We start from the raw sequence: 12742 nt of genomic DNA, 5'->3' as shown, positions 1-12742 counted from the left end.
GTCAGCATTGCCATATTGCCTGGGACATGGCAGAGAGGACATCACTACTAAAAAGGAAATGTGGATAAGAATGATGGGTGTGTTGTAATGGTCAGGCCACGGCAGGGAAAGCCAAAAGCGTTTGTGCCAAAAATAATCCCAGTCCATCAAGAGCAGTGAGGTGATGTTCCAGAGGAGTCCTGGCTGCCCTTAATTCATTAAAAAACCCTTGGCAGGCATAAAGAAGAAAAGCTGCAGTCAAATAGGGAGTGTAGCCTCGTGATAAGTAGAAGTACAAAGAAACAGTACCTCAAAGGGCTACAAAGAAGAGATTCTTCACTAACAGATGGCTCAGCCGCTGGTTCAGGTCAATCTACACATTTAGGGGAAAACCACCTCTTAAAGACTAAAAGTTTATCATGAAAGGAATAGTATGGGCATTTCTGGTTGTTCCTGTATTTGCTTCACCAAAAGGACCTGCTGCCATCACAAAGGAGGCTTGTTGAACTTGCCTGGAATGGGTCACTGAGTTTGAAGATACACACCCTGATAGTGTAAACGTTACGTCTGTAACAAACCCAGCCAAAGCTGGCAACCTTAAAGTGGGGGTTATTTCATTGCAGCCAAGTAATTTCCACAGTGTTTACAGCACACCACTCCGGGTCTTGCCTGTTAACTCTGTGGTTGTCAAAAAAACCCATGAGAGAGGCATCCTGAAATCTGCAGCTATGGAGCAGCATGAAACAAACTTTGTGTTACAAGGTGCAAAGTGTGCACATTAAAGTGCTGCTAATCACTTTCGTATCGCGAATGAAGTTTTTACTGATTCCTCTGAGGAGGATGCAACTTTTCCAGAGGGCCTGGATGCAGCGGAATCCAGCCACTGTGCTGCAGATAAATTCCCACAGGCTGCCAGGCATACAGCTATATTTATGAGCTACCTAGGAACGCCAGTTCTGGCTCACACCACACTCTGATTAGCTGAATAACCTGTTGGTAGCATTAACAAAAACCAAATACCATGGGAAGATCAAGAACAGAAGCACATGTGATGCTTCTCTTAATATTCTTCCAGCCTTTAACTGCTTTCAGCTTTGGACTTTCCTCAGTGCTGTCCTATCAGGTTCTGCCCGAGAGGATCAGAGATGAGAGGCCAGTTACTGAGGGGATTCACTGTCCCCGTGCCTGCTTGTGGGTGCAGGTGGGTCTGAAAACCAGCAACCCCAGTGGGGCAGTGGGTGTCAGGGGCTTGTATGAGCAGGTGCCTGCAGCTGGAGAGAACAAGGATCCAGGGCTAACTGCTGCATAAACTGAGTATCTAGGGCCTGTTACTGGAAGGACACGTATGCATGTCTGCGTGTTCCATTAAGGACCTTCCTCCCAAAGAGAGGGCCATGATGATGCTGTTGGTCCCGTTTCCATTTGCACAACTGCTGTTTTCTGGTTTTAGCTGTGTCTCTGTGGCTGGCCATGTGTAGATGCATACATGTGTTTCTACGTATGCCTGCCTACTGGGAGTACGCACTCAGCCTTGCTCCTGGCCGGGCCTGGGGACACAGAGCTGCAGGCAGCTTCACCTCTGCCAGGTTACCAGGTTTAGCAACTCCAGCCAACACTTCTCTCCCTTATTGCTGAAAATCCAGGTTGAAACAGTTGAAATACACGTTTATTTTATTTTCTGGAGCAGCTGAATCTCTTGCTACTCTGCTGCTTTGGTTACTGAAGAAAGGAATGACAGTAGAGGCAATCTCTTCTAGACAGGATATCCGAATCACTCCTTGCATTACACCTCTATTAGCCAAAGGATGTCAGTGCTATGGTAATTAGTTTCCCAGTCAGCCTCTGCAGTAGCAAATTAAGGAAGGAGAAAGGTAAAGGTGATTTGTAACACAAAAGCACGCTGAGGGCTGACAATTCAATACTTAAGATTATACGGATGGGTAAGACTTTTTATCAGGCACTGCTGCTAGATAACAAGTTGGCACTGTGTGGACCTTGTGTGGGGAAAATAAATATTTACAAAATGTTCCCCTTCCCTGAGCAACATCAGCAAACTAGTTTGTGGGGTTTTTTCATCACAGACATAAAGCAAGATGGGCCCATCTACACACTGTGAAGCAACCTCTTACACGTTATTTTCTAGAATTATCAACAGCTTTGATAAAACTATGCAAAAAACCCCAAACAAGCTGTCTGTTGTTTGTCTTTATTCTCTTACAGGCTTGGTAGCTGCCGTCAGGACATTTTTGTTGGTGGAATACAGCATCATCTCCCTCAGGTGAGATAACTGCAAAATGATTTAACAAGGGATTTCTGTGAATACGAAAAAAAGTTTGCATGAATAATTTAACAAGATAGCTGTGTTTAAAAATAGCTAGAAGATTCCAGATTAAGATTTGAGATAGGAATTTTGAAAAACCTTTTCCCTACTCTAAAGCAGAGACTATGTTATTGTAGGGCCATAAGGACCCCATGAATCAAGAAGCTTCAAAATCCATTGCCTTTTCTCGCCACTATTAATACCTTGAAGTAACCTGCACTTTTTTTACTCCTCTTGAGAGAATAATTTTCAAACAAACACCACGCAGGATCCAGTCTTATTTCATTAAAGTTTAATGTTTGTTTTTAAAATAATACTGTTTAATCAAAAGAAAGGAAGCATCCACACATACACAGTCATCTTGTATTCTGGCAAAAGAACTTACATTACAGACATATCCATGGACAGCATGGTTAACCATTAAGAATATAGAAAAAGACTCACTGATTAACTGCATTAATAATTATGAAAAGAACACGCCCCCACACCAAAAAGAAGAGAAAGAGATAGCATTCCCACCATGCAACTCTGCACCCACCTTCTCCGAATAGGATTCCAGAAGTCCAGCAGTTCCAGATAACATTTTCTCAGCTCCTGTGCAAATTAACCAAAAGCCAGGAAAGAGAATGGGCTTGTTACAGCAAACCCAATGCTCATCCTAAAATTCTGTTTGCTGAGCATCTGGTGGGTTTGATGGTTACATTCCCAAATCTGAGGCCCTTCTAATTGTTTCCCCCTCTGCATCAAAAGCTTTCAATGCCAAAAGATTTTGATGTAGTCCGGAAGAAATCTAACAAGCTTAATACAGAGTGAAAACAGCTCTAGTTGAACAGACTGTGAATGCAGGTAGTGGACTAGGAGAAGAGATTTGTAAGAACTAGGATATCTAAAATCTATGTATTTGATGCTCTGATCTAGGATCTTAACCTTATAAAGAAGGGAGTTGGTTTCATCTTACAAACTTGAAGTAAACTTTCAACCTGTAAGCCTTGCGTTCTGAAACACAAATTCAACTCTCAGAGGAATAATTACAGGTCATGTAGTATCTTGGATGATATCTTTTCTGTAGACACCATAGCCAGCCTGAAACAGGCTAGCCATGCCTGTATTACATCAAATACCAGAGTGCAGGCATAAAGATTCCAGTATTGCGTGTATGCTGGGACAAGCAGCCAATGCCTTGGTGTACCCGTAATATTAGTGACAAGCACAGAACAAACAGCCGATGTTCTTATGCTTGCTAGCTTGTTGAGACCTTGGAATCTTTATTAAGACCCGTAAGTTAATAAGGAAAGAACGCACTAGATGGAAAACATGAAGATAAGGGGCATATCTGTGGAAAACAGTGTGTTGCACTCTATCGTTGTACTGTGGGATTCTCACGGGTGGAAATTCACTGGGATAGCTGTTACTGGATACAGAAACGCTATGTAAGGTTTGCATCCTTTCAATAAAGTTGATCTCGCTTGTTGTTTCATCGATGGGGTCCACGCCTTAATTGCTACACCAGAGAGATCAAATATGAATTATAAATTACTGTATCAAATGCAGCTATGGGATTTCCACCCACCCCCCTCCATCCACACTGAATCCCTTCTATGAATTCATGGCACTGAATGCATGAAATACAAGTGCCAATTACTTCTGTAATCCTAACTTGGAGGATATGGCTAGAGATCCAAAAAATACATACTAGTTTTGAACCTCTTTTGTACACTTGGTAAAGCAATGTATTTTGTGAAACTAACTGGCAGAGGACATGAAGTTTAAATAGTATCTGGAAAGCACCATATTAAATAGGTTTAATTGCATTAAGCTTTCAGCTTTTACAAGAAAAAAATAGTGACTGATACTCCTTTGCTAATGGACTAACGCTCACTAATAAAGCATTTCTAAATAGGTATCTTTCAGGTGCATAGATACATGAGTCCTTCTCTCATCTAATTACTTGGCATTTACCTTTAATTTCTGGTTTTTCCTGTCTGACAGGAGATGAACACAACCTAATGGGAGTACTGATGTGAGGATCATCCCTACCATTTTACCAGAGAGGTGTCACGGGGCTTTTTATATTCTTCACAGCTACCACTGCTCCTGAAGGGCTGCTTCTACGTGCATCTAAAGTTTGTAAACTACTTAGACAGAGTGCTATCCCAAGTGATTGGTACTTATTTCAGTGTCGCCTAGGTTCTAGTTAAAGCTCTCCCGCAAAAGCAGTTTCTTGAAGAAAAATATTTGATTATGAATTGAAAACACTACCTTGTGTGTGTGCTCTCCTGTCTGTAATCTGAAGATTCTTCAGCCTGCTTATTGGAAAAGGGAAGGCTGTTTCCCCCAAAGCAGCTCTGATAAAGGTTTTATTTCCTACAGGTATTCAACTGTTCTCCACCACTCAGCAATTCTGATGGCTCTGATCTCTGCAACCTCAGTTGCTGTACAGCTTCAAACAAATTATTACAGCAGCTTGACTTGTTTTACTAGAGTCTAAAAATGCTACTGTATGGTAATCAGCCTTCTCACCGCAAGCAACAAGACAGCCCAAAAAGTGGAGGTGGTATCACAAAACAAACCCCATACACTAATATTAAACATGGAGCCCGGGTTTTCTGCTCTAAGGCAGAATGTAAGTCTGTAGCTGTGTTATTTTGCTCAATCAGGTACAGTCAGGAATACATCCATATTAGCTGAAAACAACTAACAGAAAGGATGGTCTAGCAACTACAGCCTGCATCTCTCCCCTTCTTCGTGCTACATAGAGTTAGAAGAGTCACATAAAGTCAATTTTATGGCTGCTCTATATTCCCACAGTGGGATGTTTGCACTTAGTCTGTGTGGCAGGCAGAAGAGGACTGAATTCTGTCTCAGGGAAGGATTTTGCTCCTTTTACCTTTCTGTAATACCATAAAAACCTGTCTCCTGTGATTTCTCTTGCCCTTTGCACTGAAGAAATATAGTTTGATCATGCTTTGAGATGCACCAGTTTGGTGGATGGTTGTGGGTTTGGTTTTTTTTAAAGAAACTTCCACTATCATAACTTACTTTCACTTGCTTTTTCTGAAAATAGTTTGGAGTTTACCAGGCTAATAAAATAATCTTCCTACTACCTGTTTCTATGGGTAAAATTTCAGATCTTTGGGCAGCCTTCCTTAGCTAGGAATTAGGCATTTAATTCCACCCTTGGCAAGATTTAAGAAATAGCAGAGACCTTATACCTTAATCTACTACTTTTTACCACTAAGATACAAATGCATTTGGAAAAAATTAGTAACAGAACACTGGTTGATGCATTTCTTCCAGGCTCACCTGCCATTTAAAAGTATAAAATAAAATAAAGAAACAATGACCCCCTGCAAAAAGTTTATCTGCTGTTTAGTTACATCTTAGTCAAAACCAAGATTTCAGCAAGCCAGAAGCAAGATATACCTGACCAGGATTTTGTCTAAAACTAAAATTTTGTCTTTTGCTTTTAAAGTTTTCTGTAAATCGTAAACATTTGAAGGCTGCTTCTCCTTTCCAAATTCAACCACAGATGTTAAAAGAAACTGGTAGTAGTATTAAAAAAACACCTGGACATAAAATAGACAGACAGAATGCCAGCAGCTTTTCCACGGATCATCTTCCACTGCCTCTTAAAAAAGCTTGGTTTTGCAACAAATTTCATCCAGGAGATAGGCCTTTCTGCCAGCCTCCATTACAGCAGACTAAAGGTTGCAGCATCAAATGAAAGCTTTGAGTTAATCCATTGTCCTTTGAATTTACAAGTTACTTGTGTCTGTTTTGAAGCAATGTAAAGAAAGAAACATTGCAATTATACTTATTTCCTTCCTAACAGCAGCTTTCTAAAAATCAGGAGAAAGGTAATTTCTTATGCTTTACATGGCTTTCGGAGAACTAGGACAGGAAGGATCAAGTATCGCACCATTCAAACACACAAGCAAATCCCCTCTATAAACTCACCTCTCCTCCTGAGGATCTGGAGTCAAGAGCGCAAGCCCAGCCTTGAACTTAAGGCTTCTCAGTCAGGGCACTACGCTACAGCTCTGCCAGCAGAGGGGATAAATCATTACTGCATGCCTCTGGAAACCACAGCAAAACAAAAAACAAACACAAAAAAATCAAAAAAGAATACATAAATAAAAAACATATGCCATTTCATGAAATTGCAAGACAATGTAAAAAGCCTTTGTCTACCAACCTGCCTAGATACCATCTACACTATCCATTTTGTTCTTGTCCATTCCAGCGGTTCCAGAAGTACCTTTGACTCCTACCTCAAAAAAAGAACAAATTAATCTTTCTTCCAGCATGGAGTAGTGCCCTACTCCATCCAGGAACAGAAGGACAATTATTTGAATAAAGGGCATGAAGAAAAGTACTGTTTAATTTGTACAACAGGAAGGTTCAGCTTCTGGAAAGCTGAAAACAAATAAGAGGTAACAATTCTCAGTTTCTTATATGCAATGCTCTTCCTTTCCTTTGGTGATAGCTGCTCTCAATTCATGGCCAGCCAGAACACTACCAATACTTGTTGAAACAAATGAGGATGAGCAGATAACAAGGATATTTGATTTATATTTATGTCCTTCCCCCAAAAATAAAGTTAATCAAGAGTATGTCCCACACAGGTAACACAGCATTGAATAAGGTTGCCTGAAGATGACGATTGTCCAAATGATTTTTTGCTGTTGCTTGCAGAGATACCTTCATAAAAACCAATCTGCAAAAGAAAACTAACCCAAAGGCATGTGTGTACTCCAAAACAGCACCACCCAAACCGCAGAACTGCACAAAACAATCAGCCTTCCCTGTACTGATATCCCTCAATACAAGGCAGGCAAGAAAATCAGCTCCCTTGTTCCTCTGTGGATTTGCAAGAGACCAGGCACTTCACTGAAGAAACTGGGAGAGAAAATGGGGAGGAGGGGGGAATTTTAGCTGTCAAATGGATACAAATAAACTCAGATATATAATAAAAAAACATTTGCAAAAGAAAACTGAGAAACAAATACAAAGGACGTTTTAATAAACCAGGATGTAAGCAATCTCTAATCATTACCCAACTCCATTTTAAAAGTATCAAAACATGTTAAACCTTTCTTTCATTTTGATAGCAAATTGTTATTTGAAGAAAGTAGGGCAACAATACTAACAAAGACTTCTCATATTCAATGCAGTAACTGCTTCACATTGTAAAAACAGCTCAAAAAGCCTTTCTCAAAAGCCTCTTCCCTTTTTTTTTTGGTGACTTGAACATTAATACTATTATTTCCAAATTCACCTTAAGTAGTTCTTACATTTATAATATGAAAACTACTACAGTGATTCTGAAAAATGTTTCATACCTTCTTCGCACACAGTCATGGAAACCGAAGAAAAATGGTAATTTTCCCCAATCTGGCTGTCCACATGCTGGTGGTGATTACAGAAATATGAACTCTGCTTGGGTTCTGCCCCTGACCCCCCACCTGGAGCTTTACACAGGGCTCATGACTTCAAACAAACTTCCACTGATGATGTTGACAGTAGTTCTTTCATTGACTTCAGCTGGGAATAAATCAGGTTTTTTACCAAGGCGGCTAACTGGTCAATGTCTTCATAGTCTGCAGTTTCTCAATCTTCTCAGCTACTACAGGAGTTAGAAACTAACTGAAATAAAACACTTTTGAGTTAAGAAAAAAAATCAAGAAGGAAGTCTTGTTGACCACCATATGTTTATTTTTTTAAAACAATTTACAAATAAAAACGTTATATTTATCCAAGCAAACACATTTAATACTTTAGTCTTTAACAAGCTTTACAAATGAGAACCATCACGCTAGAGCTTTTGATAGCTCAAGGACCATTCGGGGTAGGCATGCATGTGTCTGTATCACATGAAGCGAGTCCAATTCCTGACACCACGGTTCTGATCTTCTTCTTCAGAGCTGGTCAGCTGCTAAATGATTTAACACAAATAGTTACTGGATCACAATACAATGAAGAAAAACCCATTTCAAACCACATAAGCGACCTCAATATGTCTGGTCCAGATGTCAGGCCACAGAGCCTTACCGATTAGTCTTCTTCTCTAAAAGCCAGTCGGACAGATTTTCTCCCCTTGCTTAGTGATGTGGCATCCATACATGTGCTTATACAATACAGTGAAACAGCTTAAGTACAGATGAAATACAACAGTAATTACAAATCACAGAGACAGATAAACAAACGAACAAAAAAAAATCAACTCTAATAACATTCTTGCATTTCAAACAACAAAAGTAAACAAAACCATGCATTACAGTTTAAAGAAACTTTCAGTTTTAGCTCTTCTGCAAGTCTCCATTTCCTCAAGTTCTAAATTGCTGTTCTTGAGCTTGTCCCAGTGGCTGGGCTACTCACGGTGCTACTGACACAAACAGGGTGAGCTGGAAATCATCCAAGAATGGTCAAATAATAAAAGCCCCCAAAATAAACAACAAAGACGCACGCATTATAAATGACAGATTCCGTTTTAATAGCAGAGTGTAGAAAATAAATTGGCAAAAAAATTCACATGAAAAAACATTTTACACAATTAATTATGTACAGAATAAAAATGTGTCTGGTTTCCGATGATGTGAGTTTCACTTCAGTCAAGTCCGAGCACAGGATGCAAAAAACACCCAAAACCCTCACCTGGAACAAAAAAAAAAAAAAAACAAACAAAAACCATATACATATTCCCAGCTCTGGCTCCTCAAATATTGGGACTGGCTGGGTTCACTTCAACCCACTGGGCTTTCTGCTAAGCTTTCAGTGATTCCTGAACTTGTTGTAGCTTCCAAACTACTGTCAGAAGTTTCTGTTTGCTCAGTCTTCTTGCTCTGGATGGTGCATACTCCCTTGCCTCCTGAGCCATGCTCCTTTCTGTGTGTTTTTTTGAGTCCAGGACAGAGAGTTTCCATGCACCCAGAAGCCTGGCCTTCTGTGCTACCTCCATCGCAACTCAGTGAGAGCATTTCAGCAGCACAACCTTTACTCTCCTCCACTTGTAAAAGGGTTTCAGACATCGGAGAAATGCCCTGCATTTCTAGAACCGGCATGACTTCTGTAGTGTTACTATTTGAGGACTGCAATCCAAGCTGTGGCATAGCTGCTTGAGAAATCTGTTTGCAAAAGTTATCTTCCCGACTACCAGAAGTCAATGTAGCAAAATGAGTAATCTCTGTTTTGTCCACTGTTTTTTCAATGCCCAGCTTCTTAAGTTCACTGGACTCCAGTCTAATGGATGCAACAGTTTCTAGTTTTGAGATTTCTTCCACATTCTCATTTAAAAGTCCTGCTGTAAGGATGCTGAAACATTCGTGTTTTACCTTACTATCTCCCAAACTGAAATCAGTGCTTTTGAACTCAAGCTCTGCTTTCTCAGAGGGAGACTCACTGTGTTTCACATCTTCTGATATCAAAGAAACGTTCTTATTATCCACAGAATCATTTGCGGAGAGACTTTCAGATTGCTTGGTATTCGATCCTGAGTGAGTGGTATTCAGATGGAAGTAACTGGCTGCTGAGGTTCTTACAACCTCATGCTTTGATTCTGGGGAGCGCACAGCTTCTTCCAAAAGATGTTCCCTAGGGAAATCTGCTGATAAAGCAACTACTGACTCTTGAACAAGACCAGAGTGACTCCTTGAAAAACCTCCAGTCCCTACTTCTTTTGTATCTCCCTTGATAAAACCATTATCTAACGTTACATCAGATCCAGTGTGTCCTAATGATTTTTTTTCAACTTCAACTACTAATTCTACACCGGATCTGAGCTCAACAATGTTTGCAGAGCAGGCATTGACTAACCATGTAACTTCCTGGCTTTGGGTTTGGTTATCTAATACTGCATGGCCTGAAGGGTCAGGTTGAACTTTTTCTTTAGCTTCTAATATGTTACTCCTAGTTTCTGTGTTGGCAAGAAATGTGTCTGGTTGTACCTCTGTCAATTCTAATGCACTGACTTCACTAGAACCAGTTTTTATTTCTATATTTGGAGTATTTGATAGATCCCAACCACTTTCAGAACAAGAATGGGTTGTGGTGACCTGTTCTTCCCCATTACTAGTTCTGGAAGTGTCCCACTCCCCAGGATTTCTTGTCAATTCTGAAATCACATTTTGTGTCTCTGAAATTCGGGGAGCTTTGTCAAGGATTCCTGGCTGAGATACTTCCAAAGCTACACTTTTTGGTTCTACATCTTTTAAGGAGGCATCAATAGAATTCTGCTCTGTCATTACTGCCACTAAAGGCTTTTTTTTTGAAGAGTTTTGAGAATCACTGAGCAAGTCTGGACTATCAGTTTCTGAGTGAGTTCTACAGTTATCACTTAACCTTTCCTCTATCAAATGGGAATTTCCCGAATTTTTAATGTCATTCTTTGTTTCACATAACAAAGATTTTGGATATAGGTTAAGCTCAGGCTTTACTGCTTCCATCTCTGCATCTTTCTCCAAGGTACAAGGAACATTTGTGTTAGTAACTGCAGTTTTATTTGCAACTTCCTGTCCAACTTTCTCTTGGACCTCTGTTTTCTGCAGATCACAGAATTCCTGACTGCCTACCTCCTCTCTACCTCCTATACCCACAAGTCCAATTTCTGCAGGCGTATGGATACCAGAAGCAGGTTTTGTTTCTGGCAGTTCTGTGACCAGCATTTCTGAAACCTGAGGCTGAAGTGGTTTCTTGTTCATTTCAGCCCGATCCTCACCAAGAACCCAACTCCCTGTTAACTGATTATTACACTGGGATGAATCTTCTTTCAACTTAGTCCAAAGATCTGTTGAAAGAGGAGTCTGAAATTTTTTACCTTCATTTTTCTGAATACCATTTTCCATGTCAGGGCTCATGTCAGTATGAAGTACTGAAGTCTCCTGAATATCAGTTTTCTCCAGTTTTGAGCTTCTATCAGCTGAATGGACTTGGCTAACTTCAGTAGCCGCATTCTCAGAATTATCTTTCAAAGACAATGAGCTATTATTTGTTCTAATGTTTGCAGATAAGTCTGCAAGTTTTGTTAGGTTAGCGTTTTCCCCGTTTGGAAGTGCAGAACTTGCAAGCTTGCTGTCAGCCGAACCCTTTCCACCACTACTGTAGAAAATATCATAGAGATCTTTAGCATTGGCTGTGGCCAAGCAAGAGTTTCGCTTCTCTACCTTTTTTGCCTGTTCACTGAAAGCAGTTGAGGGTGGTGGTGGAGGGGGTCTCACAGGCATTGCCAGCATTGTCTGTTCATTTTCAGACACACCTGGAGCTACTTCATCTGCAGGGATGACATCTGCCTGCTGGACTGCTGGGGGAGGAGGGGGAGGAGGTGGAATATCAGAAGTCTGAGAAGACTGATTTTTCTCTGCTGCTTTCAAATCCTCCTCTGCCCCTTTTAAAATTACTTCTTCTCCTCCAAAAGCCTTTGAGATAATATCTGGAGGCAGCAGAAGATCTGCACTGGTTTCTTTTACCACAGGCAGTGGTTTGGTGGTAGCTCCAGAGGATTTTATGGATAAAAAGGTGTTCAAAGGTGCTGGTTTGCTAACAGTTGCAGTAGTAGACTTCCTGAAAATCATGGTGGGGACTGGCAGATTGGGTAGAAACTTCTTGAAAATCATGGTGGGGACTGATATATTGGGTAGGATTTTTGCTGGTGTTGACGTGGACACAACCGGTGTCCATGGGCTAGTGTGCGGAATAACAGTTTTCCCAGACAGCTTGATTTCAATGGGCTTGACATGGGGTTTCCCAGACTGACACTTGCTCTCCTCTTTGTTTCCTTCTGTACTCTCCTCCTTTGGAATAGGTCCTCCCGGGGTTTTATCATCTCTCTCAGTTTTTTTCCAGCTGAATTTCCCAAATGAAGTCTGACTTGGTGATTCCTTTTTAGATTCCTCTTTCGTTTCTTCTTTTTTGTCCTCCTTCTTATCTTCCTTCTTCAGTTTAAGCTTGATACCCATTTTGCGCCCAGAAGAATCTATTTTTCCTTGAGTTTCAGTAGTCCCTTCTCCAAGCTCTGGGATACTCTTTGCTTCCTCTTTCTTTATTATTTTTGTTTTCTTCTCATCCTTCTCTTCTTTCTGTTTCTCATCTAGTTTCCGTTTCAGCTCACTCTGCCGCCTGCGCTCTGTTTCCAGAACTACAGCCAGTCCTGCTTGACGATCTAGATTCCTCCTCTCTTCATAGAGTGGGTTTTCATCTATGTATTTCTGTGGAGATAAATAGCACAATTTTAGCCACCGTTTCCATGAAAAATAAATAAATAAATTCAGCTCTGTAATAGTTTTGACTTGTTCCCTAAGTGCCATCTCAACACTAAGAGAGCAGAGAACTTCCAACCAAGAAACTGAGATGGTGCAAACTCCAGGTTCTGAAATTTAATGCAAAGTGAGTGGTGGCTTGCAGCAGTGCTGCCACTTCACAGAAGAGCTTGAAAATCAACATTGGGACTTA

General features: G+C 40.6%; 1 protein-coding gene and 1 long non-coding RNA gene across 3 annotated transcripts in view; both read right to left on the bottom strand.

The window, feature by feature from the left end:
* Positions 1-5664: 5664 nt before the first annotated feature.
* LOC138718171 (uncharacterized) lies at positions 5665-7336 on the bottom strand. The gene is made up of 3 exons (XR_011337020.1): positions 7035-7336; positions 6257-6375; positions 5665-6071 (listed from the first exon to the last, which is right to left on the bottom strand). It is a non-coding gene; the product is annotated as an uncharacterized lncRNA (long non-coding RNA).
* A 655-nt stretch (positions 7337-7991) lies between these two features.
* ZNF318 (zinc finger protein 318) overlaps positions 7992-12742 on the bottom strand; it is a 28562-nt gene continuing 23811 nt past the window's right edge. The window contains exons 10-11 of one of the 2 annotated variants that reach the window (XR_011337019.1): positions 8351-12498; positions 7992-8234 (exon numbers count right to left, since the gene is read on the bottom strand). Coding sequence is in view for 1 of the 2 variants with exons in the window: in XM_069852446.1 (XP_069708547.1) it covers positions 9043-12498 (3456 nt within the window). In the remaining variant the exon portion in view is untranslated. Of the gene's footprint in view, positions 12499-12742 lie in introns of both variants that reach the window. The other variant, XM_069852446.1, reaches the window with a different exon arrangement.

This window comes from Phaenicophaeus curvirostris, chromosome 2 (assembly GCF_032191515.1).
Source record: "Phaenicophaeus curvirostris isolate KB17595 chromosome 2, BPBGC_Pcur_1.0, whole genome shotgun sequence".
Lineage (NCBI taxonomy): Eukaryota > Metazoa > Chordata > Aves > Cuculiformes > Cuculidae > Phaenicophaeus > Phaenicophaeus curvirostris.
The sequence above is the reverse complement of the archived record's forward strand: the minus strand, read 5'-3'. Positions and strand labels throughout refer to the sequence as shown.